Source organism: Canis aureus, chromosome 16 (assembly GCF_053574225.1).
Source record: "Canis aureus isolate CA01 chromosome 16, VMU_Caureus_v.1.0, whole genome shotgun sequence".
Taxonomy (NCBI): Eukaryota; Metazoa; Chordata; class Mammalia; order Carnivora; family Canidae; genus Canis; species Canis aureus.
Window position 1 is genome coordinate 15460109 of NC_135626.1, and position 24931 is coordinate 15485039.

Consider the following 24931-nt stretch of genomic DNA (forward strand, 5'->3'; position numbering starts at 1 on the left):
CTGCTAAATGTGCCACATAGGCAGCCAGAGGCCATGGCCACCAGTATAGCACAGGAGAATTTCTGCCAACCTGGCCTCTTTGGACTTCCATTCAGTAGATATCATACCCACCATTTCCTTTTATGTTAACTGATTTTCTCCAAGCTGATAACAGGGCAATTACTTCAATAGGCCGTGTAATTATAATCTTAACCTGGTACTTTCTTGCAAATATCTTTTATCAGATACAGGGAAATGACTAGTAGTCTCTTGGATTGTTTCTATACAAGGCAGACCTTATCCCTTATATTCAAACCTTTCTGCATCTTTTTTTTTTTTTAAGATTTTATTTATTTATTCATGAGAGACACACACAGAGACAGGCAGAGACACAGGTAGAGGGAGAAGCAGACTCCCTGTGGGGAGCCCGATGTGGGACTCGATCCTGGAACCCCCAGGATCACACCCTGAGCCAAAGGCAGATGCTCAACCACTGAGCCACACAGGTGCCCCATCCTTTCTGCATCTTAATCTCAGCAGTAACCTTAGTTTTAGTTTTGGAGTTACAGAGTTTGACTGTTAGCCCCATAAATGTCCAATATGGCTGTTAGAAACTGAGATAACTCTTAAGCTCAGAGGGTACAGAGTGAGCTAGACTGTTGTCAGGAGGAGAGCTGGTTTGTTCCCCAGTGACATTAGAGCTGCAGTCATTTTCTCTGATAAATAATTGAACCGTGCTTTCCAAGGGGTCTCATTACAATGAGCAGGAGTGCAGAGGGCGCGAGGTTTGGTTACAGTGAGAGGAAGTGTGCAGAAGGCAGATGGACAGTGCCTGGCCAGAAGTGCCCTCTCTGGGCTACAGGAGGTGGTGGGACAGCAGGTGATGCTCTGAGGGCAGAGTAGTGGGTCTCAGTGCTTCGGAGCAGCAGAGCCAGTCCCCTTTTCTTGCCCAGCTGGAGAGTGCCTTGGGGACAGATAGTGGCGTCACTGTATTGAAGTTCTGGATTGGGTCTCTTGGGACTTCTGTGTGAGGGGAACTTGAAGTTGGTACATTTGAGATACCAGATGCACCTGCAGGGCTTGAAGCGCGCCTGTGGACTAAGCCCCAGGGAGGGGAGAACTCCTTCCTGCCATGGTCCCTGGGGGTGAGGGGCAGTTACTCAGCTTCATTAATCTTTTTCTCTCTTCTTTCCACGTCCTTGCCTTGGAGCAGTTATTACGGTAAGAATTCTTGATGGGGGGTGGGGAGGGATGGTGGAAGGGTTGTAAAGGATCTTTAAGAAAAGAAGAAATAAAAATGTCACTGCCCTGGAGGTTCCTGGGTATTCCTGTCTGTCAGGAGGCTGGCGTTGGTGAAGCTTCATCTTTTTGCCCCTACTGAAAAATCTGGCAATTGGCAAAGTAGTCTCTGGCCTAAAGCCCCATTGGCATGTGGGGTAGGTCCTGCAGTCGGGGCTGTGGGTCTCATGTGTGCAGGATGACCCAAGGCTCTCTTCTGCCCTTCCCATGTCATGCCTTCTCAGGATTTATGAAACTAGCTCAACTGACCTGATTGTGGCTTTCCCACGTGCGCATCTGCACACCCCAGGGAATGCTGGCCATTGGCAAAATTTGAAGTCATCAGGGTGTCTTTTCTGTGTCCACCCCCTGTGTCATCACCCCTTCTCTCCACCTTTCAGCACCCTCATCCAGGTGCCTGTCCCTGCTGCCAAATGGAGGCGGCTTCTGCCAACCTAAATTCTGCCGTGGAGTTCAGAGGTTAATATGTGCCTCATTCAAGTAGCATCCCATTTTTAAACAGAACTAAGGAAGCACCGAGGGTTCAGTTGACGAGGAGAGAACTTCAGGCCTCGGCAAAAGGCTGGCTGGTGGATGGGGTGCTGGTGAACATTTGGTTGAGTGGGAATATTCCTTCTCATGTTAACCATTAGTGCTCTGTGCATAAGGCAAGACGGCCAAGTGGTTAAATACATAGATTTTGAAGTCAGACAAATCTGGTTTTGAGGCCCAGCTCTGTCATTATCTCTGTGGGCTTGGACAAGTCCCCTCCCCTCTTTGAACTTCACTTTCCTCATCTGTAGAATGAGGATGATATTACTACAGCCCTCGTAGGCCGGGAGGAGGATTGAACAAGATAATGTGCCCCTAGAATCCTATGGGCTCCTAGTCAAATTAGCTGTTACTTTAAGGCAGAGGCGAGGGTCTCTCAATCACTGCGATCAGTAATGTGAGATAGTTACTCTCCAACTTTGAGGCTGGTGACTGTAAGGTGTTTTCCCCTCTTCCAGAATGAATACATGAAAGAAGACTTTCTGATTAAAATTGAAACCTGGCACAAACCAGATCTTGGCACCCAGGAAAATGTAAGTAGCGTTTCCCGAGAGCCCAGGGTCTTCGAGGCTGCAGGGTAGGGTTTTGAGGCTCTGTTTAGCCGCTTCTCCTTCTCTACGGAGCCTTTTCTGTAGTCCCATTCTAACAGCCTGTGTCTGGACCTTTCCTACCAGCATGGGATTGCTCTGTCTCTAATTTGCAAAACATGATCTCCAAAGACTCCTTATGGGGCCTTCTCGTAGAGCTAAGATTGGTCTAAATGCAACTCTTGGCAGAGAGGAACTGTATTTTTAAAACATGAAGATTACAGCCTCTATAGAGCCTCTATAGAGTTATCTATAGATAACTCCTCAATTCTAAAATTCACATGTCCTTTTGACCCGAGTAGTTCCACATCTAGGAATTTATCATGTAAGTTATGCTTTCACATGTGTAAAATAATTTATACACATAGAGATTGATTGCAGTATTCTCTGTGTAGCCAAAGATGAAAAACAATGTAAGAGCGCATCAGTAAGACACTGTTAAACTGTGGTGCAGCCATACAGTGATATATTATGCAGCCGTTAAAAAGAACCAATAGAGAATAATCTTCAAGATAGACTGTTCAGTGAAAAAAGCGTGATGCAAAACAGTGTGTATATGTGCTACCATTTGTATTAAAAGAAAAATCTCTCTACACGGATGTTTGTATGTGCATGGAATCTGGCAGTGGTGGCATTACTCAGGATGGAACTGGAAGGTAAGCAAGAGAAAGTTTCTTAAAAGCATCAAAGTAGGGGATCCCTGGGTGGCGCAGCGGTTTAGCGCCTGCCTTTGGCCCAGGGCGTGATCCTGTAGACCCGGGATCGAGTCCCACGTCGGGCTCCCGGTGCATGGAGCCTGCTTCTCCCTCTGCCTGTGTCTCTGCCTCTCTCTCTCTCTCTCTCTGTGACTATCATAAATAAATAAAAATAAAAAAAAAATAAAAGCATCAAAGTAGGGGCACAAGGGTGGCTCAGTCAGTTAACCATCTGACTCTTGATTTTGGCTTAGGTCATGATCTCAGTATCATGAGATTGAGCCCCACATTGGGCTCTGTGCTGAGCTCGGAATCTGCTTGAGATTCTCTCTTTCCCTCTCCCTCTGCCTCTCCCCCCAGCTCACATGAGTGTGCACACACTCTCTTTCCATCTCTCTAAATCAATAAATAAGTAATTTAAAAAAACACATTAAAGTAAGCAGTATATGGCTAAACAGGTTATACGTCCACAAGTATTTGTAGCCAATCTTTACAAAGGAGAACATACGAAATAATTTAAGTGCAGTAGGCCAGAGTGTTTTGGCCTGCTGAAATCAGAGCATTTGTTCTCATATGTATATCTACTTAAAACCCTTCCTCCCATTCCTTTGTTTTGTTCTGTTTTTAATATTTTATTTACTTATTCATGAGAGATACAGGGAGAGAGAGAGAGGCAGAGACACAGGCAGAGGGAGTAGCAGGCTCCAGGCCCCTCCCATTCCTTTGGATAACTTTGTTATTCTTTACTGGTAGGAATCTCACATCTATGGCTATGGAAATAACTGTTCCTGGGTGTTGATTCTGGATAAAGGGTGCTTTGTAGCTGACAAAAACTACACAGTGGTCCTCCTTGTTTCTGCAGGTGCATAAACTGGAGCCTGAGGCATGGAAACACGTGGAAGCCATATATATAGACATTGCAGATCGAAGCCAAGTACTTAGCAAGGTAGGAACTATTTAGCAGGGTGGGCTGCCTTTGAGATGCAGAAATAACTTCTAAGTGTCAGAGAAACCAGGGAGCCATACCCAACTTGGCTCAAAGGGAAGTTCTCTCTTGGCTGTTGTTTGTTTTATTTTTTAAATTAGAATTAAGAATTCTCTTAATTCTTGGGGATTCTACCGGGAAGATAGTGGCCTGGTTTGGCTCTGGAAACTACTACTAGACATTGTAGGTTCTTTTTTTTTTTTTAAAGATTTTATTTATTTATGAGAGACACAGAGAAAGGCAGAGACAGGCAGAGGGAGAAGCAGGCCCCATGTAGGGAGCCTGACGTGGGACTTGATCCAGGGTCTCCAGGATCACACCCTGGGCTGAAGGCGGTGCTAAACCGCTGAGCCACCCAGGCTGCCCCGACATTGTAGGTTCTGAGGATAATTTGCTCAGCTGAAATGACACTTGATCTGAAACTAGTTCTCAAATTCATTTTTCCAACCCAGTAATTAAAAAACATTTATTGCCTGCCTGTTATGTTCGGAAGACTGTGTTCTATGGGTTCCAGCCGAATAGATGAAAAGACAGATGCCTCGCCCCCAAGAAGTTAGTGGTGAGGGCAGCCCCGGTGGCGCAGCAGTTTAGTGCCGCCTGCAGCCTGGGGTGTGATCCTGGAGACCCGGGATCGAGTCCCACGTCGGGCTCTTTGCATGGAGCCTGATTCTCCCTCTGCCTGTGTCTCTGCCTCTCTCTCTGTGTCTCTCGTGAATAAATAAATAAAATCTTTAAAAAAAAAAAAAAAGAAGTTAGTGGTGGCTTCTCAGAGTATAGCAGCATACGCCTAGGAAAGGACCACTGCTCTAGACCATAAACTTGGAAAGAGCAGGGACGTGGTCTGTCCTGCTCAGTGCTGTGCTCCCAGGAAGGATTTCTTTAGGGAAGGAAAAGTTAGGTTGCTGCTCATTCAGTACTCTTCCTATTTGACAGAGACCTGTTGGGATCAGGGCAGAGGAATTTGGCTCTCTCTGGGGAGTGTTTGCTCTCCACATCCCAGGGGTATGATCCCTCTTTCCTGGAGCCACTCGCTCTTGTGCTTCAGATATTTTGGTTTGTGTATTTCCAAAAAGATATGAAAAACATCTTGTGCTTTCCTTGTCTAATATCTTCATTTCCACCCTCAAAAGTTAGTGGATATTTCAAAAAGCTTTTTATTGAAGTATAGCATAAAGCGAAGTGAATATATCTAAGTATAGAGCATGGTGGATTTCCTCAAACTGAACATAGTCATATGTCTCAAATAGAAATGCTAGCAAAGGGGATCCCTGGGTGGCACAGAGGTTTGGCGCCTGCCTTTGGCCCAGGGCACCATCCTGGAGACCCGGGATCGAGTCCCACGTCGGGCTCCCGGTGCATGGAGCCTGCTTCTCCCTCTGCCTATGTCTCTGCCTCTCTCTCTCTCTCTGTGACTATCATAAATAAATTTAAAAAAAAAAAAAAAAAAAAAGAAATGCTAGCAAAGAGTATGACTCTGAGTATTTTGTCAAGTCTAGTTATTTTATGTGAGTGGAGAGAAGCAGAAGTGGGGAAGATTTAATTAATTTATTTGTTTTTATTTAAGTATAGTTGACATAAAAGGTTTATTTTTTAAGTACACATAAATAATCTTCTTAGCTTTGGGAAATACTTTATGACTTGTGTGTATGAGTGTGGGTGGGTGGGTGAGTGTGATGTGTTTTTTTCACTATTTTTGTTAAGTAGATATAGTAAGTTTGCTTTTCCTAAGCCCATATTAGTGCAGAAGAACAACCAAATATTAAACTTTTATTATGATTAATTCACCCACAGCATTGATTGCATTATAAATGAGTGAAATAAGGCTGACAGTAGTACATAAGAAAATAGGTTCTATACATTGGACATTTCCAGTAATGATTTTATTAAAACAAGTCAATTAAAAAAAAAAAAAAAAGCCAGAGGGAGATTGGATAAGATTTCAGCCTTGACAGCCAGTTCTCATCCGGTTGTCATCTGGGGTCATGTTTTAGAATCACCTACAGAGGTTTAAAAAATCTGTGCTGCCCTTACCTGCAGATATTCTCACTCGCTGGGTTTTAGATGGAGTGGCCTAGAAATCTGTATTTTGAAAAAGCTTTCCCTAGTCATTTGAATGCTTATCCCAGGTTGAAAATCTCTGTCTTAAACAGTGGAAATACGTGCATGCTCGGACAGTCTGGTGACACTTTCATAGGTGTCAAATTGAAAACAAACCGTGGCAGAGAAAAATCACATAGCTCTCCTCTGAGGCAAATGTAAACAGTTCTATATCTTGTTTATGACATTTTCCCATATTTTCTTTATACCAGCAGCTTTAAGACTGGTATGAAGTGTACTCTGATGGAAAAATCTAATCTCAGTCTCCCTCCTTCTCTCCTTCTCTCCCTTCCTCCCCCAACTCCAATTCTACAACTTCTCTCAGGACTACAAGGCCGAGGAAGACCCAGCAAAATTTAAATCTATCAAAACTGGCCGAGGACCCTTGGGCCCAAATTGGAAGGTGCAGTTCACACCCTCACCACCAGGGGACAGGGCATAGCATGGGCAGACCTCTTCCCAGGGTGGAGGGGAATGGCTAGGGTAGGCTAAGGGAGAGCCAGAGGTTGGCCCTCTTAGTTACCTGTCTGCCTATATGTGTATCTCTAATACAGCAAGAACTTGTAAATCAGAAAGACTGCCCATACATGTGTGCATACAAACTGGTTACTGTCAAGTTCAAGTGGTGGGGCCTGCAGAACAAAGTGGAAAACTTTATACATAAGGTAAGTGACCAGGGTGAGACCTTCCCCCGTGTGTGTGTGTGTGTGTGTGTGTGTGTTGGGAGGGAGGGGGTTTTGCCCAACAAGAGAAGATCGTACAACCCGTGTGACTTGTGTCCTACTGTGGCTGACATCAGAATATTTCAATCTGATTTCCCAGACCCCCACTTCCCCTTTCACTTAACTATCCTACTGCTTAATGCTGTCTATCCAGGGGTACCACATGTGACAGGGAAGGAAACTGAAGCCAAAAAAAAAGGAAACAGGAAGGGGCTTGCTATGACTGAACTGCAGATGAAACTTAGTCTTTCTCTCTTCTTAAAACCAAAGGCAAGAGGCCCTGTGAGCCAAATTTTCCAGTGCCCTGAATCCCTGAACTGGACAGACCCAAGGCATTTTTATAGCTTTTTCTTTGATGACAGCCTCCCTCTTGAGCCACCTTTCATGGCTGCTGGCCAGTTTTAACATGGCCTCAGGCTCCAGAGACAAGAGGGAAAGTTGGCACAGTTGTTTCTGGGCCTTGGCTGAACTATGAGCTCATGGGCTGCCTGTCTGGGGAGGATTTGGGGCACAGGGGCCTAGCTGTGAGGTAGGCACCCATCCTCTCCAGGGGGTTCCCTCCTTCTTGAAGTGATACATGTTGTCGCATGAGGGCAAAAGTCACTGACTTTTGGGACTTGAGGGCTCATCCATAGAAGCCAGCTAGCACCTCTCCTCACCCCTTTAAGAAAGTGGGGTTATTGACATGGAGATCATGGGAGGGGAGCTGCAACAGTGACCTCTACCTTCTGGGTTCTAACTAGGTTCCCTCCTTTTTTTGTAGCAAGAAAGGCGTCTATTTACAAACTTCCACAGGCAGCTGTTCTGTTGGCTCGATAAGTGGGTTGACCTGACTATGGACGATATCCGAAGGATGGAAGAAGAGACGAAGAGACAGCTGGATGAGGTGAGTGGGCTCCTGGAGGAGACTGGGCTCCTGGGCTCAACTCAGTAAATCCATGAAGGAGATTGTTGTGTGGGGCAGTTCATGAGGCTGTGGGAACTGTGGCTCTGGGAACATATCACTGTCCATGTGAATAAGGTCTAGTGCCAGGTAGTGTAGAACTATAAGGAAGAAAACTGCTGGTGCTCCTGAATTTGCAGTCTAGCTGAGGTCTTAGCATATTCAGAGAGACAAATATGGCAGTGTGTGCTGCATGCCAAATGAGTAATTGCTGCAGTGGTTCTTCGGAACTGGTGGGGTGGGGGGAGTCCCGCTGGGCTGCAGGATTGGAGGTAACCCTGGTAGGAGGCCGGCTGGCCCAATTCATGAGTACCATGCATGTCACCCACAGAGGACAGCAACAGCATTCACACAATTAACTACTCTATAAGGTTGTTTTGAGCTATTTTTAGAGTTTGGAGCCTTGGCTCTTTTGGGGGAAGGGAGAGCTTGGCATGGATCCAAGGAGGAGGGCTGTCTGCTTCATGGGAGTTGAAGGCCTAACACTTCTGCCTCATTTGGGTATGTTTCTCTGCGAGGCTCACTCTGAGGAGATCTTTAGTAAATAAGGTTCAAATACTTACTGTGTGTGAGGGCACCATTCTAAGGACTTTTTCATACACCATCTCCCATGATCCTCACCGTACCTATGAGGAGACTCCACTGTCATTGCCACCCTCAAATGAAGAGGTAGAGGCTCTGAGAGTCCCAACTCCGTGTCCAAGGTCATATAGCCTGCAGGTGCTACAGTCAGGGTAAGAGCCATAGCTCTAAATCACTTGGCTTCTTTTCCTCCCTTAAATGCCATTTGGGGCCCTCTTGCCCTCCCAGGGCTAAAAATAAGGCAGAAAGCTCTGTTTCATAACTGCCACCCATTTCTCCCTCATTGTCCTGGTGGGGTTGGCCTTGGAGCCAGATGTCAGGCAGACAGTGCTTTGCGCAGCCTTGCCTAGCTCCCCAGCAGTGCCTCCGATGAGACCCAGGCCTGAGTGACCGTGGTGCCCCCACCTCACTGTGCGGGGCTTGGGCCAGGAGTTCTTCCTTCCTTAGTTCCTGTTGAAGACAGATGTGCTGGTTAGTCATCCAGCTACATTTGGCAGGGAAGTGGCAGGATTTTGGACACAATTCCTGATTCTTCTGCCAGGTATCTTGAAGAAGTGGTAATTTTTAATGTCTAGGACTCTGATGTTTCTAACTGTGTAAGAGAGAGGCCTAGGTGTTATGGGCACCCCTGTCCTGGCCCCCAAAAGAGGGAAAAAAGTTACCAAACAAAGTTGTGTAGAGACTTTGGGGTTTACCCTGAAGCCTCAGCCACCCACTGTCTGACCAAGGCCAGCCTAAAGTAATCAGGATTCATGGAAATGGTTACAGATAGCCTCTCTATCTTTGGGTACAATTTGAATTCCTGGAGCTGGAAAAACTCCCCAGAGGAGCTACTGGATCTGCCTCCCTCAGGCCCAAAGTTTGGGAGCCCTCACCAGTAGGGAGGTCTTTTTTAACCCCCTGCCTCTCTCTGCATGTTTCTCCATTCTGTGGAGAATTGTGCCAAAAACCTAGAAGACCACTGTCCTCCAGGAAAACTGCAAATGCAGGAAACCCATTTTAGAATTGGAATTTTAGGGATCCCTGGGTGGCGCAGCGGTTTAGCGCCTGCCTTTGGCCCAGGGCGCGATCCTGGAGACCCGGGATCGAATCCCACTTCGGGCTCCCGGTGCATGGAGCCTGCTTCTCCCTCTGCCTATGTCTCTGCCTCTCTCTCTCTCTCTCTCTCTGACTATCATAAATAAAATAAAATAAAAAAAAGAATTGGAATTTTAAATAGTTTGCAGTGGAAGAGAAAGCAAAACCAAGTTTGTGTCATTGAGGGACATCTTTTGACCCCATTAGCGGCTGTACTGGACCTTTGTGTGCTAACTATACCTCTGACTTAGTTGTCTTTTGGTTTTTATTCCTCCTTCTAAAAGTCTTTCTATCAAAGTTTTATTTTTATAGTTTTATTTTTAATTTAAAAAAAAAAAACTTTCTTGGAGTATGACTGACATATAGAAAGCTGCACAGGGGGATCCCTGGGTGGTGCAGCGGTTTGGCGCCTGCCTTTGGCCCAGGGCGCAATCCTGGAGACCTGGGATTGAATCCCACATCGGGCTCCCGGTGCATGGAGCCTGCTTCTCCCTCTGCCTGTGTCTCTGCCTCTCTCTCTCTCTTTCTCTCTGTGACTATCATAAATAAATTTTTTTAAAAATGTTAAAAAAAAAAAAGAAAGCTGCACAGGGATGCTTGGGAGGCTCAGGCAGGTAAGCATCAGACTCTCAGTTTAGGCTCTCAGGTCATGATCTCTGGGTCATGGGATCAAGCCCGACATCTGGCTCTGTGCTCATCGGGGAGTCTGCTTGTCCCTTTCCCTTTCCCTCTGCCCCTGCCTCTGCTTGTGCTCTCTTTCTCTCTCTCTCAAACAAATAAAATCTTAAAAAACAAAAAACAAAAAACAGGGCAGCCTGGGTGGCTCAGCAGTTTAGCAATGCCTTCGGCCCAGGGCATGATCCTGAATCCCAGGATCGAGTCCCATGTCGGGCTCCCTGCATGGAGCCTGCTTTTCCCTCTGCCTATGTCTCAGACTCTCTCTCTCTCTCTCTCTCTGTCTCTCTCTCTCTTTTTCCTTCTGCCTATGTCTCTGCCTCTCTCTTTCTCTGTGTCTCTCATGAATAAATAAAATCTTTAAAAGAAAAATAAAGAAAGAAAAAAGAAAACTGTGCTTATTTATTTTAGAGAGTGTGTGTGTGAGCAGGGTTGGGGGCTGGCAGAAGGAGAGGGAGAGAGAGAAAATCTTAAGCAGGCTCCATGCTCAGTGAGGAACCTGATGCAGAACTGAATCTAACTACTCTGAGATCGTCACCTGAGCCGAAGCCAGAAGTTGGACGCTTAACCAACTGAACCACCCAGGCGCCCTGTGCACATATTTAAGTATACATCTTAATGAGTTTCAGATAAGTATACACCTGTGAGATCATCATGACAATCATTGCCATAAACAAAAACATTACCTCCAGAAGTATTTTTATAGTTTTCAAACTTAGACGATATCCCAGCTTGCAAGGAAGAAGCTGTCCTCCTCTGCCCTGTGCCTGGAGTCCCCCTACCCCAAAAGTAGCCCCTTGCAGTTCTCATAATTGTTTCTTTTGTTAATTACCCCTGTATTTCCAAAGAATATACTTAGGTGCTTAATTCTTCAGTTCTCCACTTTAGATATTAATGGTAGACTTATCATATGGAAGATTTAATTCCTATACCCCACCTACCACTCACATTCTCTTTTCTTTTCTCCAGTATCACAATTTGGGTTAATTTATTATTTAGTGTTATATTATGACAACTTTGTCATTCTTTTCCCCAACTGAGCGCTTAAGTCTGCTCCTGATATTCCTTCCTTTCTTGGAAAACTCTTTGATTTTTTAAGAAGTTAGCCTGAAATTAATATTACACTGTATGTTAACTAACTGGAATTTAAATAAAAACTTGGGAAGGGGCAGCCCCTGTGGCGCAGCGGTTTAGCGCCTCCTGCAGCCCAGGGCGTGATCCTGGAGACCCGAGATCGAGTCCCAAGTTGGGCTCCCTGCATGGAGCCCGCTTCTCCCTCTGCCTGTGTCTCTGCCTCTCTCTCTCTGAATGAATAAATAAATCTTAAAAAAATAAAAAAATAAAAAATAAAAATAAAAAAAATAAAAAAAATTAAAACTTGGGAAAAGGGGATCCCTGGGTGGCTCACTAGTTTAGCGCCTGCCTTCAGCCCAGGGCGTGATTCTGGAGTCCCGTGATTGAGTCCCGCATCGGGCTCCCTGCATGGAGCCTACTTCTCCCTCTGCCTGTGTCTCTGCCTCTCTCTCTCTCTGTGTGTCTCTTATGAATAAATAAATAAATAGGGAAAAAATAAGCTAAGAAGTTACTAATTGTCTCCTTCCCTTTTGTTAGCTTAGTTTTATGTACCTCTGTCCTTAAGTTTTGTTTTTGAGTCTTTACATCAGTGATCCAGTCTGGTTGGTGTGTGATGCACGCTGTGTAATAATGCGAGTGATGTAGTCCAACCTCATTGATTTTGCTTCCTCTCAGTTCTAAAAACTAAGGTTCTAAATGTCCCCCTAGTTTTTTTAAAAAATATTTTATTTATTTATGGGAGAGAGTGCACAAGCGTGGGTGGGGAGGAGCAGAGGGAGAGGGAGAAGCAGGGTCCCCATTGAGCACAGAGCCCAACAGGGGGCCTGAGCTGAAATCCAGAGCCAGCCGCTCAACTGACTGAGCCACCCAGGTGCCCCAAGGTCTCCTCAGTTTTAGAAAATGTTTTATATTGTAATTTCTCTCTCTTTTTGTCATAATTTCCTCCCCTTTGTTTTCTTTGTCCTTTTTCTGGAATTTTTATTAGGAGTTAGAAGTCAGACCTCATGAATTGACTTAGTTATGGTTTCTTTCCCTTTTTGTCTGCTTTTTTTTTTTTTTTTTTTAAGATTTTAATTTATGTATTCATGAGAGACACAGAGAGAGGGGCACAAACACAGGCAGAGGGAGAAGCAGGCTCCATGCAGGGAGCCCGATGTGGGACCCGATCCCTGGTCTCTAGGATCAGGCCCTGGGCTGAAGGAGGCGCTAAACTGCTGAGTCACCTGGGCTGCCCTTGTCTGCTTTTTGGAAGATACTTTCCAATGTTAACTTCTCTCTCATCTATTGAATTTCAAAACATTTTATGTATTTGTTTAGTCTTTAATAATTTTGTTTTCTTTGGGTTTTTTTTTTTTTTAAGATTTTATTTATTTATTTGAGAGAGAAATAGAGAGCATGAGCATGGGGAGAGGAAGAAGCAGATTCCCTGCTGAGCAGAGAGCCTGACATGGGGCTCAATCCCAGGTCCCTGAGATCATGACCTGAGCTGAAGGCAGACACTTAACCCAATGCTCCACCCAGGTGCCTCAGCCAAACTTCTTTATTCTCACTTTCAAATAAGTCCCCTGTTTTCAGCTCCTCCTGCCCTCCCACCCTCTAAGATACTTGATGCTTCCAGTTCCCGAGGCTTTGGAGAACCTGCAGCACAAATAGGTCTGTCCTTCGCTCCCCTCCGCACAATCACTTAAGTCCTGCTGCTCTGCAAATTAGTCACTACTCATCCGTCCATATTTCATCTTCCAGAATGTTGCTACCCTCTCTTATCTGCTGTTGTCTCCTCTGTTTGTTGTCTTTGTGTTTTTACATCTTTCGCTTATTCCTTTATTATCATTGTAGTAGGGTTTAGGGGAGGAATAGCAATAAATGCGTGTTAAAATCTGTCATGATTAACTATAAATTTGCAATCAGAATTATGACCCTTATTTTTTTATTAATGCATAGTAATCTAGCGTGGGTGGATTTTTTTGTGTGTGAATTATGACTATAAGGTCACAGTCACCACTACTATAACTCTAGTCCCTTTGGGAAGGTGGGCTCACCATTCTTGGATGAGGCTCAAGGATTTGAGAAACAAGAGATCAAGAGATTAGTCCTTTGCCCTAAAAAGAAAAATGTCAGGAAATGTGTGCCTGTAGGAGAGCAGTGTCTGTTCATCTGTCTCCCTCCCTTCTTCCCTTTTTCTCCCTCTCCTTTGCTCTTGCTCTCTTAAGAGACTCATAATCTCAAAGTTGGGAAGAAGGCACCTTAAAGGTCACTTAGTCCAATTGCATGTCCAGTGTTTGAGTCCTCTCTGCAGCTTCCCCTCCAGCTTGTGCTTGATCACCTCCTCTAATGGGGAACTCACTATCTATTGAACATGGTAGTAATAAAAATATTTTTATTACTAATAGAAGCCAATATCGTATTGAGGTTTTACTGTACCCCTGTTGTGTGTGGTCAGCATTTTCTATGAATTATGTCATCAAATCATCATGTCAGCCTGTGCTGTAATATTATTTTCATTTTATAGATAAGAGAAACTGAGGCTCCAAGAAGCTGAGGATACCTTCTAGTTCAGTGAACAAGTGCCTCCTGGGCCTTTGGCCACTAACGCTATAGATAATGACCCTGGGATAAAACTCATGATTTACTGGCCTCTAGAACATTTGCTTAAAAACACCAGAGATACATGTGTCAGAGTACATGAGTAAAATTCTGCAGCATTTTCTTCCCAGCCTTCCCTTGTGGAGCTTCCTTCTCATCCCTGTTGGCTCCATGATTCTTCTGGTCCTTCCATAGCCCATTCCTTCGGGATGTAGCTGAGAGGCTGCATGACCCCCTTGCTCTGCTGGCCAACCTTGGGGGCTGTCTCTGAGCCTCCTTGTCATCAGTCTCCCTGTCCATATGCTTGCATGTCAGTGTGCCTGTCTTTCCTCATCTCCTGAATCTTGATATAGAAGTCCCTTGCTCCATCCTATGGCTTTCTGACCGATGGATGATGTATCACCACCATTGTTAGATTTTGAGTCTCAAACTCTGAACTGGTTACCCAGAGACTGTGTAAGTGTCCCTGTGCTATGAAATGCCTGGAAGGACACTATTCCCCAAAGTTTCCAGTTTGTGATTGGGGTAGATAGAAGTTTGGAGAATTAAGCTGATAAAGAGAAACCACTCAGTGCCAGGCCACAGGAGAGCAGAGAGTGAGATTCCAGTAGCACATGCAGAGGGCAGAGCTAGCTCAGTCTCTTGAGGCTGAGGGATCCCTGTATTTGGAGGGTGATGTTGTTTTGTGGATTCTAAATTCTCCTTCATCTGCTCAACAGTGACTAACCCCAGGGCAGATCACCTGGAACATTAGCCAACGCCTTGAAATATGGAAGTAACTTTATTTTCTTTTTAGGTACAGTATCATTTTTCAATATTAAGGTAATATATAAACATTAAACTTTTTTTTTTTTTTTTTTTTTAGTAGTGAAAAGCAGAAAGAAATCACTTGTACTCTGAGTGTTTAAAACAACCTCTAGGGGCACCTGGGTTGCTCAGACGGTTGAGCGTCTGACTCTTGGCATTCAACTCAGGTTTCGTGGTCTCAGGGTCGTGGGATTGAGCCCCAGCATCAGGCTCTTTGTTCAACACAGTCTGCTTGAGATTCTGTCCCTCTGCTTCTGCCTCTCCCCCTACTTGATGGTACACACGCGTTCTCTCTCTCTCAAATAAAATACATAAATAAAACCTTTAAAGACAAGCTCTAAAACATTTTTAAGTCTTTCTACACACTTTTATTTTACTTAGTTATGGTCATACTATATGGGCCAAATGTATATCCTACTTTTTCCTCTAAACAAATATATAAGATCATAACAAATACAAAGTTTCCCACTGAGTTTCTTCAGATACATGTTTCTGACTACAGTATACATATTGCTCTGTATTCTTTCATTGCCCTATAATGGATTTTCCTTCATGTTTCCAGGTGCTCACTGCTACAAATAATGCTGTAATGAAAATTTTTGTGCACTCAGTTTTTGGGATTACTATTTGGATTTGGATTAAGATTATTTCCTTAGAATAAATTCCTACAAGTGGAATTAGAGAATTTAAGACTCTTATTATTTATTACCAAATTTCTTTTCCAAAGGGCTTTTTAAGGAGGTTCTAAAAACAATTCTGCTTGTGACTCATATCTGTTCCTTCAGGAATGTTTGGTCTGTGGTTGCTTTTCAGTGCCTTAAACTGATTTTTTTTTTACTAGCTTTATTTTTTTTTTGAACTTTTTATTTTGAAATGATTGTAAGATTTACATGGAGTTATAAGAAATAATGCACAGAGATCCACTTCTCCCAATGGCAAACATATTGCTAAACTAACAGCATCATTACCGGGATAATGACATTGATACTTTTACTAGGTGTTTTGTTTTTTTTTTTTTTTTAAGATTTTATTTATTTATTTGTGAGAGACAGAGATAAGCAGAGACATAGGCAGAGGGAGAAGCAGGCCTCCTGTGGGGAACCCGATGTGGGACTCAGTCCCAGGACCCTGGGATCACGCCCTGAACTGAAGGCTGATGCTCAACCACTGAGCCACCCAGGTGCCCCACTAGTTTGTTTTTGTTTTTGTTTTAATCAAAGGACTATTTCATACTTAATAATAAAAACAATGTTCGAAAGCTATAGAAAAATAGGGGCACTTGGCTGGCTTATTTACTAGAGCATGCAACTCTTGATCTTGGGGTTGTGAGTTTGAGCTCCATGTTGGGTGTAGAGATTTCTTTAAAAACAATAAAATATTTTTAAAAAAATAAACAAAATCCTTAAAAAATATATAGAAAAGCAAAAAAATGGAAGTCCATGTAAATAAATAAAACTAGTTGAATAAAAGTCCCTTTCTTCCAACCCCTGGCCTTATTCCCTAGAGAAAATCAGCAAAAAACAAACAAACCAAGATTAGAGTTTCTATTTTCATATTCCTTGACTATATGTATATACATAGCCTGCAGTAGCTTGATCTGAGGAACAAACATCAGATAAAATCTCATGGTGTCATATAGGCCCCAGGAAATAGGAAATAAGCATTCTTAGAATATTTCATGATAAGAATGAAATAATGTATTTTTATTTCTGTGGCAACCTCTGAAGTGACCTTGTCTCTGTGAGTAGGGGAAGCTATTAGCTTCCCTGATAGGAAGTTGTATCTTAAGCAGTAGCAAACGGGACCTGGCTTTGGGCTAGTAAATTAAAACAAGGCAGTAAGCTTTTATAGTATACATGGATCTGGTTGAGGCCCAAGGAGCTTTGCTTCCCTATATTAAATCTCAGCTTCTCTGAAATTAAAAGTTTATGTGAATGGTCATTTTTCTCTATGATATTTTTTAAAATGTATTTATTTATTCACTCATTCATGAGAGACACAGAGAAAGAGGCAGAGATACAGGCAGAGGGAGAAGCGGGCTCCCTATAGGGAGCCTGAGGCAGGACTCAATCCCAGGACCCTGGAATCACGCCCTGAGCCAAAGGCAGATGCTCAACAACTGAGCCACCCGGGCATCCCTGTGAATGGTTCATTAACAAGCAAACATTTAATGAGCACATTTTTGTATTTTAAAAAAAATATATTTTGAGCCTAGATACAGAAACAACCTAAGTGTCCATCAATAGATAAATGGATAAAGAAGATGGGGTGTGTGTTATGGTGTATCAGCCATAAAAAAGAATGAAATCTTATACTATGACAGTATGGATGGACCCTAAAAGGTGTGATACTAAGTGAAATAAGTCAGAAAAAGACAAATACCATATAATCTCACTTATATCTGAAATCTAAAAGACAAAACAAATGAACAAACAAATGAGAAGCAGAAACAGACTCATAAATACAGAGAACAAACTGGTGGTTCTCAGAGAGGAGGTGGGAAAGGGGTGGGTGAAATAAGTGAAGGGGATTACGATGTATGAACTTTCAGTTATATATATATAAAAAAAAAAGCACTAGGGATGCCTGGATGGCTCAGTGGTTAAGCATCTGCCTTCGGCTCAGGGTGTGATCCTGGAGTCCCGGGATCGAGTCCCACATCGGGCTCCCTGCAAGGAGCCTGCTTCTCCCTCTGCCTATGTCTCTGCCTCTCTTTCTCGTGTCTCTCATGAATTGAAAAAAAAATAAAATCTTAAAAAAAAGTAAAACAAGTCACAGGATGAAAAGTACAGCTCAGGGAATAACAGTCAACAGTAGTGTAATAACTCTGTATGGTGACTGGATGCAACTACACTTATGCGGCGAGGATTTCCTAACGTTTCTAATTATCAAATCACTACATGTACACTGAAACTGACTTAATGTTGCACATCAGCTGTACTTCAATTTTTTTTAAATATTTTTTTAAATTTTTTATTTATTTATGATAGTCACACAGAGAGAGAGAGGCAGACACACAGGCAGAGAGAGAAGCAGGCTCCATGCATCGGGAGCCCGACGTGGGATTCGATCCCGGGTCTCCAAGATCGCGCCCTGGGCCAAAGGCAGGCGCCAAACCGCTGCACCACCCAGGGATCCCTGTACTTCAATTTTTAAAAAAAATTTCTTCTGAAAAGAATTTCAAACCTACAGAAAACAGGAATACAAAAATTCCTAGATACACCTTGGTCCAGAGATCCCATTCCCTGAAGCAGAGGATAGAGCTCAAGAGCCCCACACTGTACCCTTCAGTGTCTCAATCTGGCTCAATGCCTGTTTTCCTGGTGCTTGATGCTTTTGAAGGTTAAAGGCAAGTTATTCTGTAGAATGTCTTTCAGTTTGGGTTTGTCCAGTGATTCTGTGTGATTAGATCCAGTTTATATATGTTAGGCCAGAATGTTGCAGATATTCGGTATCCTTTCATTGTATTCCAGTGGTCTTTCTGTCCAGTTACTGGTGAGGTTACCTCTGCCCACCTGAGGCACAACAGGGTATCACAGGCTCATCTTTGTCTTTCCGTGACAGAGCCCCAGGACCAGCTATATTTCTAAGGAGCCTTGGCTCCTTTCAATGAAGGATGCAAGGTGTATTCCTGACTGTTGGGGTGCTGCTGCTCCCAGGCCTTCTCATAGGCAGAGTTGGGGTACTTTTACATCTATGGTTATTTGTCCCTCTGTCTTGCATACTATGTTCACACAAATACTTCCAATTCCAACCTAGCATTACAAGGTAAATGTTTTGTCTTTTTAAAAATATGACAGTGCAGGGGGAGCCTGGCTGCCTCAGTTTGAGTGTGTGACTCTTGATCTCAGGGTTCTGAGTTTGAGTCCCACGTTGGGTATACACATTGCTTTCAAATAAAATATTTAAAATAAAGAGGGACCTGGGTGGTTCAGTGGTTGAACATCTGCCTTTGGCTCAGGTTGTGATCCCACGGTCCTGGGATTGAGTTCTGTATCAGGCTTCCCACAGGGAGCCTGCTTTTCCTTCTGCCTATGACTCTGCCTCTCTCTGTGCATCTCTCATGAATAAATAAATAAACTTTTAAAAATAAAAAATTTCTTTAAAAATAAAAAAATAAAGAAAAATAAATAAAATTAAAATAGGACAATGCCTTTATCCTTAACAGATTTGTCACATTGAAAAATCTTGAATTTGTTAAACTCCTGTAAAGTAATATATTAATGGACATTAATTAATAACTGAAATTAGAGGAAAAATAAAAATCAAAAGTTATCATTCGTGGGGTGCCTAGCTGGCTCAATTGGAGGAACGTGCAACTCTTGATCTCAGGGTTGTGAGTTCGAGCCCCACATTGAGGGTAGAGATGACTTAGTGAATTTTTTAAAAACTTAAAGATATTCATGAAAGTGAGTTTAGATCTACAGGTGGAGCTAGGAATGAGCACATACTGGCTTGGTGTCAGCAAATAGACCTTCCTGTTGGACACAGTGGATCTTTGCTGGGGATGAGGAAAAGTGAGCCTTATAAGACTGATTTTATTGGGACACCTGGGTGGCTCAGCCGTTGAGTGTCTGCCTTTGGCTCAGGGTGTGAACCTGAGGTCTGGGGATTGAATCCCACATTGGGCTCCCTGCAAGGAACCTGCTTCTCCCTCTGCCCTTGTCTCTGTCTTCTCTGTGTCTCTCATGAATATATAAATAAAATCTTAAAAAAAAAAAACTGATTTTATGACTCAATGTCTGTCTGTCTCCTATAGATTCTGACCTATCAGATCTGAGGCCCAAGAATCTACAAGTAGCTTGGGCAATTATTTTGCTCAAGTAGGAAACTCTGGCCTAAAAGACCAAGCTAAGATATTTGATGTAATTCTGATAAAAGCTGTCAATAGGGAGAGAATATGGGAACCTCTGGGGAGGAGCAGGAGAATTTTTTTTTTTTTTTTTTTACCATGCCCAGGTTCCACACGGACTCACTGATTATAATAGTTGGGGGGGAAACAGGGAGTGTGAACAATGAACAGGAGTTTGAAATATGGCGGGAAGAGTATTTTGAAAATATTTCCTAGTGGAGAACTACTGCTTCTGAGGTAGAATCTCTGCAAAATGGGGAAATATTAAAGTTTTAGTGACCAAAACAGAACTCTGAGGAGGAAGGTGGCGTAGAAGTCCAGGTTCTTCAGAGCTTGTGGGACACACACATCCCCTCTGCTGCAGGATGTTGCAGAAACAGCACATAAACATGGCCTGAGTGCATACTCCATGCCAAGCACTCAGCTTTGCTAAGTACTCTCCACAAATATCTTTATTTAATCATCAACAACCACTTACATAGGTACTTTTATTGTCTCTGTTTTATTATTATAAAAGACTGAGGCTTAGAGTGCAGTGAAGTCACTTGCTCAGGGTCACACACTTTGTCATGGCACCAGAATACAGTCCAGGGAGTTTGATTCCAGAGGTCATTCCCTGAGGTGCTTAAAATTTGTTGAATGAAGAAAGAATGAAAGTCGAGCAGAAAAACTCATGCATAGTGACGAAATATCTAATGGGAAGTTAAAATACACATTATAGGCATTCTGCAAACAGAATGGAACTTTCAAATTGGAAAGGACTTGAGAGAGATCACTTCCACGGTATCCCCACAAGTTGTGTCCACTTTTGCTTGGAAGGTGCAGTTGACAGGGGCCACTCAGGGCTTCCAGAGAAGACCCCATCCTGTTTTCTAGCAGCCTCGCACTTCTGCTAAGCTGAGATCTACGCCCCCTGCACTTTCAGCCCCTTCCTTCTTGTGCCACCCTCTGCCCACCTGATTGACTGCGGAGCCTCTCAGTAGAGCCCAGGAAAGGGAATCGCTGTTCCTGCCGCCTGGACCACTTCTCCCCAATGCTCTCTCTGGAAAGCCACAGGACTTTCCCCCACTTCTTTGGGTCTCTACTCAACCTCAGTTATCAGAGAGGCTTTCTCCACAGCCCATTTCCCCAGGGTCATTCTCCATCTCAGCAGTCCTCAGCCCTACCTGACATATACTTGTTTGTTCTCCCCTGCTTCACCCCAGAGTGTTAAGCACCAGAAGGAGAGACCTGGTCTGTTTTGGTTCACTGCCAAATTCTCAGGCCTGAAGCAGTTTTGTGCAGTTCCTAGCACAAAAGAGTTGCTTCATAGGTATTTGTTGAATGAATGAATGAATGAATGAATCAATGAAGAGAGGAGCTTAAGAGCCGCACCCCAGCACTGGGATGCAGGGAGAGGAACAGAAATCATGGACGGTGGAACCAGTGACATGGAGCTATAAATGGCATGGCTTTGGCTATGTTGCAGAATTCTACTCTTCTGATTTGCTTTGTGCACAAAAAATGCTCCACCCTCTTTAAGGACTGAAGAGAAGGCAGAATGTATTTGTGTTGGAGTTCCATCAGCAGTGAGAGCCTTCAGTTTTTCCTGGTTTTTTTCTGTTCCAGATGAGACAAAAGGACCCAGTGAAAGGAATGACTGCGGATGACTAAAGGCACCCCTCCCCCTTCTGCACTGTATGTACTGAATCTGTCCCTTTGCATCTCCTTTGACGTAAAAATTTGTTTGGGTCCTCAGGGCCTTAGCAACTCACTATGGAGTCAGGAAACTCGCTTCCTTCCTCGTCCTATCCTCCATTAATAGTGAGGACTGCCATACTAAACAGCTCTTAGGCTTCCATTGAAAGATGTTGTGACTATTAGAACATTTCAGGGACATGTGATTTTAGAAGGAACTGCCCAGACACATAGACTCAGTGGTGAGAAGTGGGGCTGGGTTAGGGCAGTAGACACAGAACTGAAGCTTAACTGCAACTAATTCTTCCTCTCGTAACCAGAGCCATTTCAGGTTGAAGTTGGCATTCAGGGTACTCCCTATAGCCCTGTGCCAGAGCTAGTTCCTGGCTCCCAGCTGCCAGCATTCGCTGCCCTGCCCTTGGAAATTCTGCTGGCCAGACAGCTTTTCCTAGGGTTCATCATTGTGTCTCGTGCTTCATTGCCTTCCTCTTTAAAGCTCCTGATCCCGTACTAAGTAGGTATCCTCATCAGAGGCAGCGTCTTTCAGACATTGTTCCTGTTTCATGCTGCCACTCTTTTACAAGCCCCATCCTCTTAGCTCTCAGTACCCTGCCTACCTCTAGGCTTGCTGGTATTCCAGCAGCTCACAGTGGGCTGGGTCATGGAATTAAAAACTTGGCCCTAATTCCTATTAAGCTCTGAGAGAAAATTTTTTTATCAAGTAAAATCTCGTGGTCCTCTAATACTACGGAGCTGAGGAGGCCTGGGGTCCTACCGGCAGTAATGCAAACCTCGGCCCGCTCTCCTTGCCTCTTGTGCTTGAGAAATTCTGGGAGATAAGGCAGAATTAACTGGATTGCTGCAATGCCACCGGCTTGGACCTTGTTTCCTCCCCTGACCCCCAAATGGCATCTTTCCGCCTTTTGAAATTCCTCCATCAATGATGATTTATAGTGTGTTTCTATTTTCCTCTGTTGCTTCCTTAATAATTGTATTTTTCTTCTAGTTTTGCAAGACAGTGGTCAACAGGAAGGCCCAGCAGCTCCACCCTCCCGAGTGACAGGCCATCTTCGGACGCAGCCTTTCTGTGCCCATTCTTCAGGCAACTTTCGATCCCTTACTGTAGCTAATTCTAGATGCCCTGTAATATTGTGAACAAATAGACCGTCTGGTATTATGAAGCCCGTGTGTGCAGGAGCCTGCTCCTCTGAGATGTATGGCGTGTAGGTTGCTGTATTTACAGCTCCTCCCTCTCCAACCATTTTGTTCTCAACCCATTTCTGTGTGTCCCCCCACCCCCAGCACCCCTTCCTTTATTTCCAAGTGACATTTTTAGTCTTTCAAAATAGCTGCCTTTTGTGATGTGGTGATTTAAATGATTTAAGTTCATTTGTTTTCAACCTTGGGATAAACTGAGGTATTTTGCTTCATGGACAGATCTTTGCAATTTTGAGTGCTCACCTGGGGAGAGATGAGTTAGAAATACAGTTTTTTCCTCCAGTTCCACAGAACAGCAGTGTGGCTTCATAACTCTGATCTCTGCTCTCAGTAACCCATTGTTAATGAGCCGTAGGCACCAAGGAGGTGCCTAGTACCCAGGGCCAGCCAGTCTGTTTTAAAAATTTAACAAATACAGATAACCCCTGCCCCAGGCATTGCATCTCTGGTCACTAGTCTTATGGAGACACCTGTGGTTTCTTGGCCCTCCTGTTGCCCACTCTGTCTGAACCTTGCAGAGTCCACAGTAGGCCTGGGTCAGTTCTCCATCTGGAGAGACCTGTCCAGTGTGGCCCTTAGAGTTGAGTCAGCCCCATATGTACTAATTAGTCTGCCCCTCCTCTCCCCCACCCACCACTGGAGGAGCTCTATATGTCCATGCTCCTCTTCCCTTTTGGGCTGGTGCTGTCACTCAGCAATAATCCTCTTTTCTGTGTGCTTTCTTAGATTCCTGTCCTCTGCCTTTGAGGCCGGTTAGGACACAAGGGTCCTGATCTTTTCATGCTGCACAAAATAAGCATGCAAAAAGCTTTTCCCCAGCAGAACATGTTCCCCTTGTCTCCAGTTGCTGGAAAGGAATTTGGGGATCAGGAACTCAGCTCATCCCACCCCCATGCTGAGTTCTGTCCTGGACAATCAAAAGTCAGAAGCAAGCAGCTATCATAGTCTAGAACTCTACCAAAGGAGGCCTGTGAAAAAGTCCAGACTCCAGGGGAGGTAGAAGCTACTCAGTGTTTCACAGTTGTGTACAAGTTGGCAGAACCCAAGTATGCCTTCCCAGCAGAAAAATCAGAGATAACTCCGGTGTCACCTGACATTTCCCAAGCCTTGTGAAGTATGTTAGCCCAGTGTGTTGTGATCCAAGCCCATTCTAGTCTTCGTGCAGTGGCTGGTTAAGAGACCAAATCTGTGTTGAGGGAGCGAGAAGTAGGATGGGACCATTTATCCTTATGTTGTTGTCAGTTTGTTTTGCCTTACTGATTTCTAAGTGCAATAAGGGAGTGTTTCATAGGATGGCACCTGTGGCATCCTAATGGATGCTTCCCTGTGACCCTCTTGGGGCAACAGTGGACAGACTCAGACCCCTCAGTGTGGTCATCTCCTACCTTCATTGAGTCCTCTTTGGGACTAGGAAATGTCCTGTTACACCTTCCTTCCAGTCTCCTCACCTTGCAGGGCCTATAGTAATGGATCTGGGGCAGTTCAGTTGGTTCTTAGGATTCCCAGCTGCTGGTAGCATCTATTTGGGAAAGCGAAGCATTCCTATTGGAGAAAAATGTAAATGTTTTCCTACAAGCTCTCTATTAGGTATAATTATATTTGTGCTTAAAGTGTTCCCTTCTTCATTCATCAACTAAGTTCAAAGGGGGATAACCTGGGAGAAATGAACTGTGATGTTCTAACCAGTTATGTGGTTTGAGGGTCAGCAAGTGTTAAGTCTCCTTGCTTCAGCTGTTCTCTGAGATCCACACATACCACTCCAACTCTGGTGGGGGCTTGCTTTTTATCTGGCTTTTCTCTGGCTTCTCCCATCTCCATCTGTTGCCCCAGTTTGAAAGCATCCACATGAGCAGAGCTAGAATTTCCTGAGGTCAGCTGGATCTGGGGCTCCAGCCCACAGGAACATAAGAAGGGGTATCCCTGGTCTCTTCTATCCCCACGGATAGTATTGCTGCTGAGCAACAGTGTTGGCTTCTTTTAAGTATCCCCCTTACCTTCTCACCCACATCCTGACTAGCACTGACTAGCACCCAGAGAGGTTTATGATGAAAGGCTCAACTCCAGGGGTAGTACTTGAGGTCGTGCTATGCCCCTTCAGACCAGCTGCTTCCATCAGATTTCCAGTGTCGGAGTCGCAGTTTGAAGCAGCAGCGCCTCTGTAAGGGGTAAGGAGGGGCGGTGCTGGGGTCTGGCCTTCTCTCACAGAGAGAGGTCAGGGACAGGGCCAGTATTGTGGGCATGTGTATATCTTCCCAAGTTCTCTTACAGTCCCTGCCGGGACTCCCTGACTTATTTTGGTTGGTTCCTAGTGCTACTTCTTTTACAAAATACACTTTGTAGAACTGATTAGATTACCTTGTTAATTTAATGTGAGTTCGTGCCTTTTTGTCTCAATCTTCCAAAACAGGTATATTGGGGGAAAAAGCAGTCTAATAAAATCCTAGACAGAGCTTTCTGGAGTCCAGCTTATTGGTGATGTCCTTATGTCCGTTTTACAACTTAGATATCCTCAAAGTCTTGCTGCTGTCCTCCATTTTACCAGAATTAG

At 44.1% G+C, this 24931-nt stretch overlaps 1 protein-coding gene across 1 annotated transcript in view; it reads left to right on the forward strand.

Moving 5' to 3' along the window:
- Positions 1–24833, forward strand: part of PITPNA (phosphatidylinositol transfer protein alpha) — a 42860-nt gene extending 18027 nt beyond the window's left edge. The window contains exons 5-12 of the mRNA XM_077851800.1: positions 1193–1200; positions 2268–2342; positions 3954–4037; positions 6499–6576; positions 6728–6838; positions 7659–7781; positions 21097–21165; positions 22172–24833. Of these exons, the coding sequence (XP_077707926.1) occupies positions 1193–1200; positions 2268–2342; positions 3954–4037; positions 6499–6576; positions 6728–6838; positions 7659–7781; positions 21097–21141 (524 nt within the window). The 3' untranslated portion in view covers positions 21142–21165; positions 22172–24833. The remainder of the gene's footprint in view (positions 1–1192; positions 1201–2267; positions 2343–3953; positions 4038–6498; positions 6577–6727; positions 6839–7658; positions 7782–21096; positions 21166–22171) is intronic.
- The last annotated feature ends 98 nt before the right edge of the window (positions 24834–24931 follow it).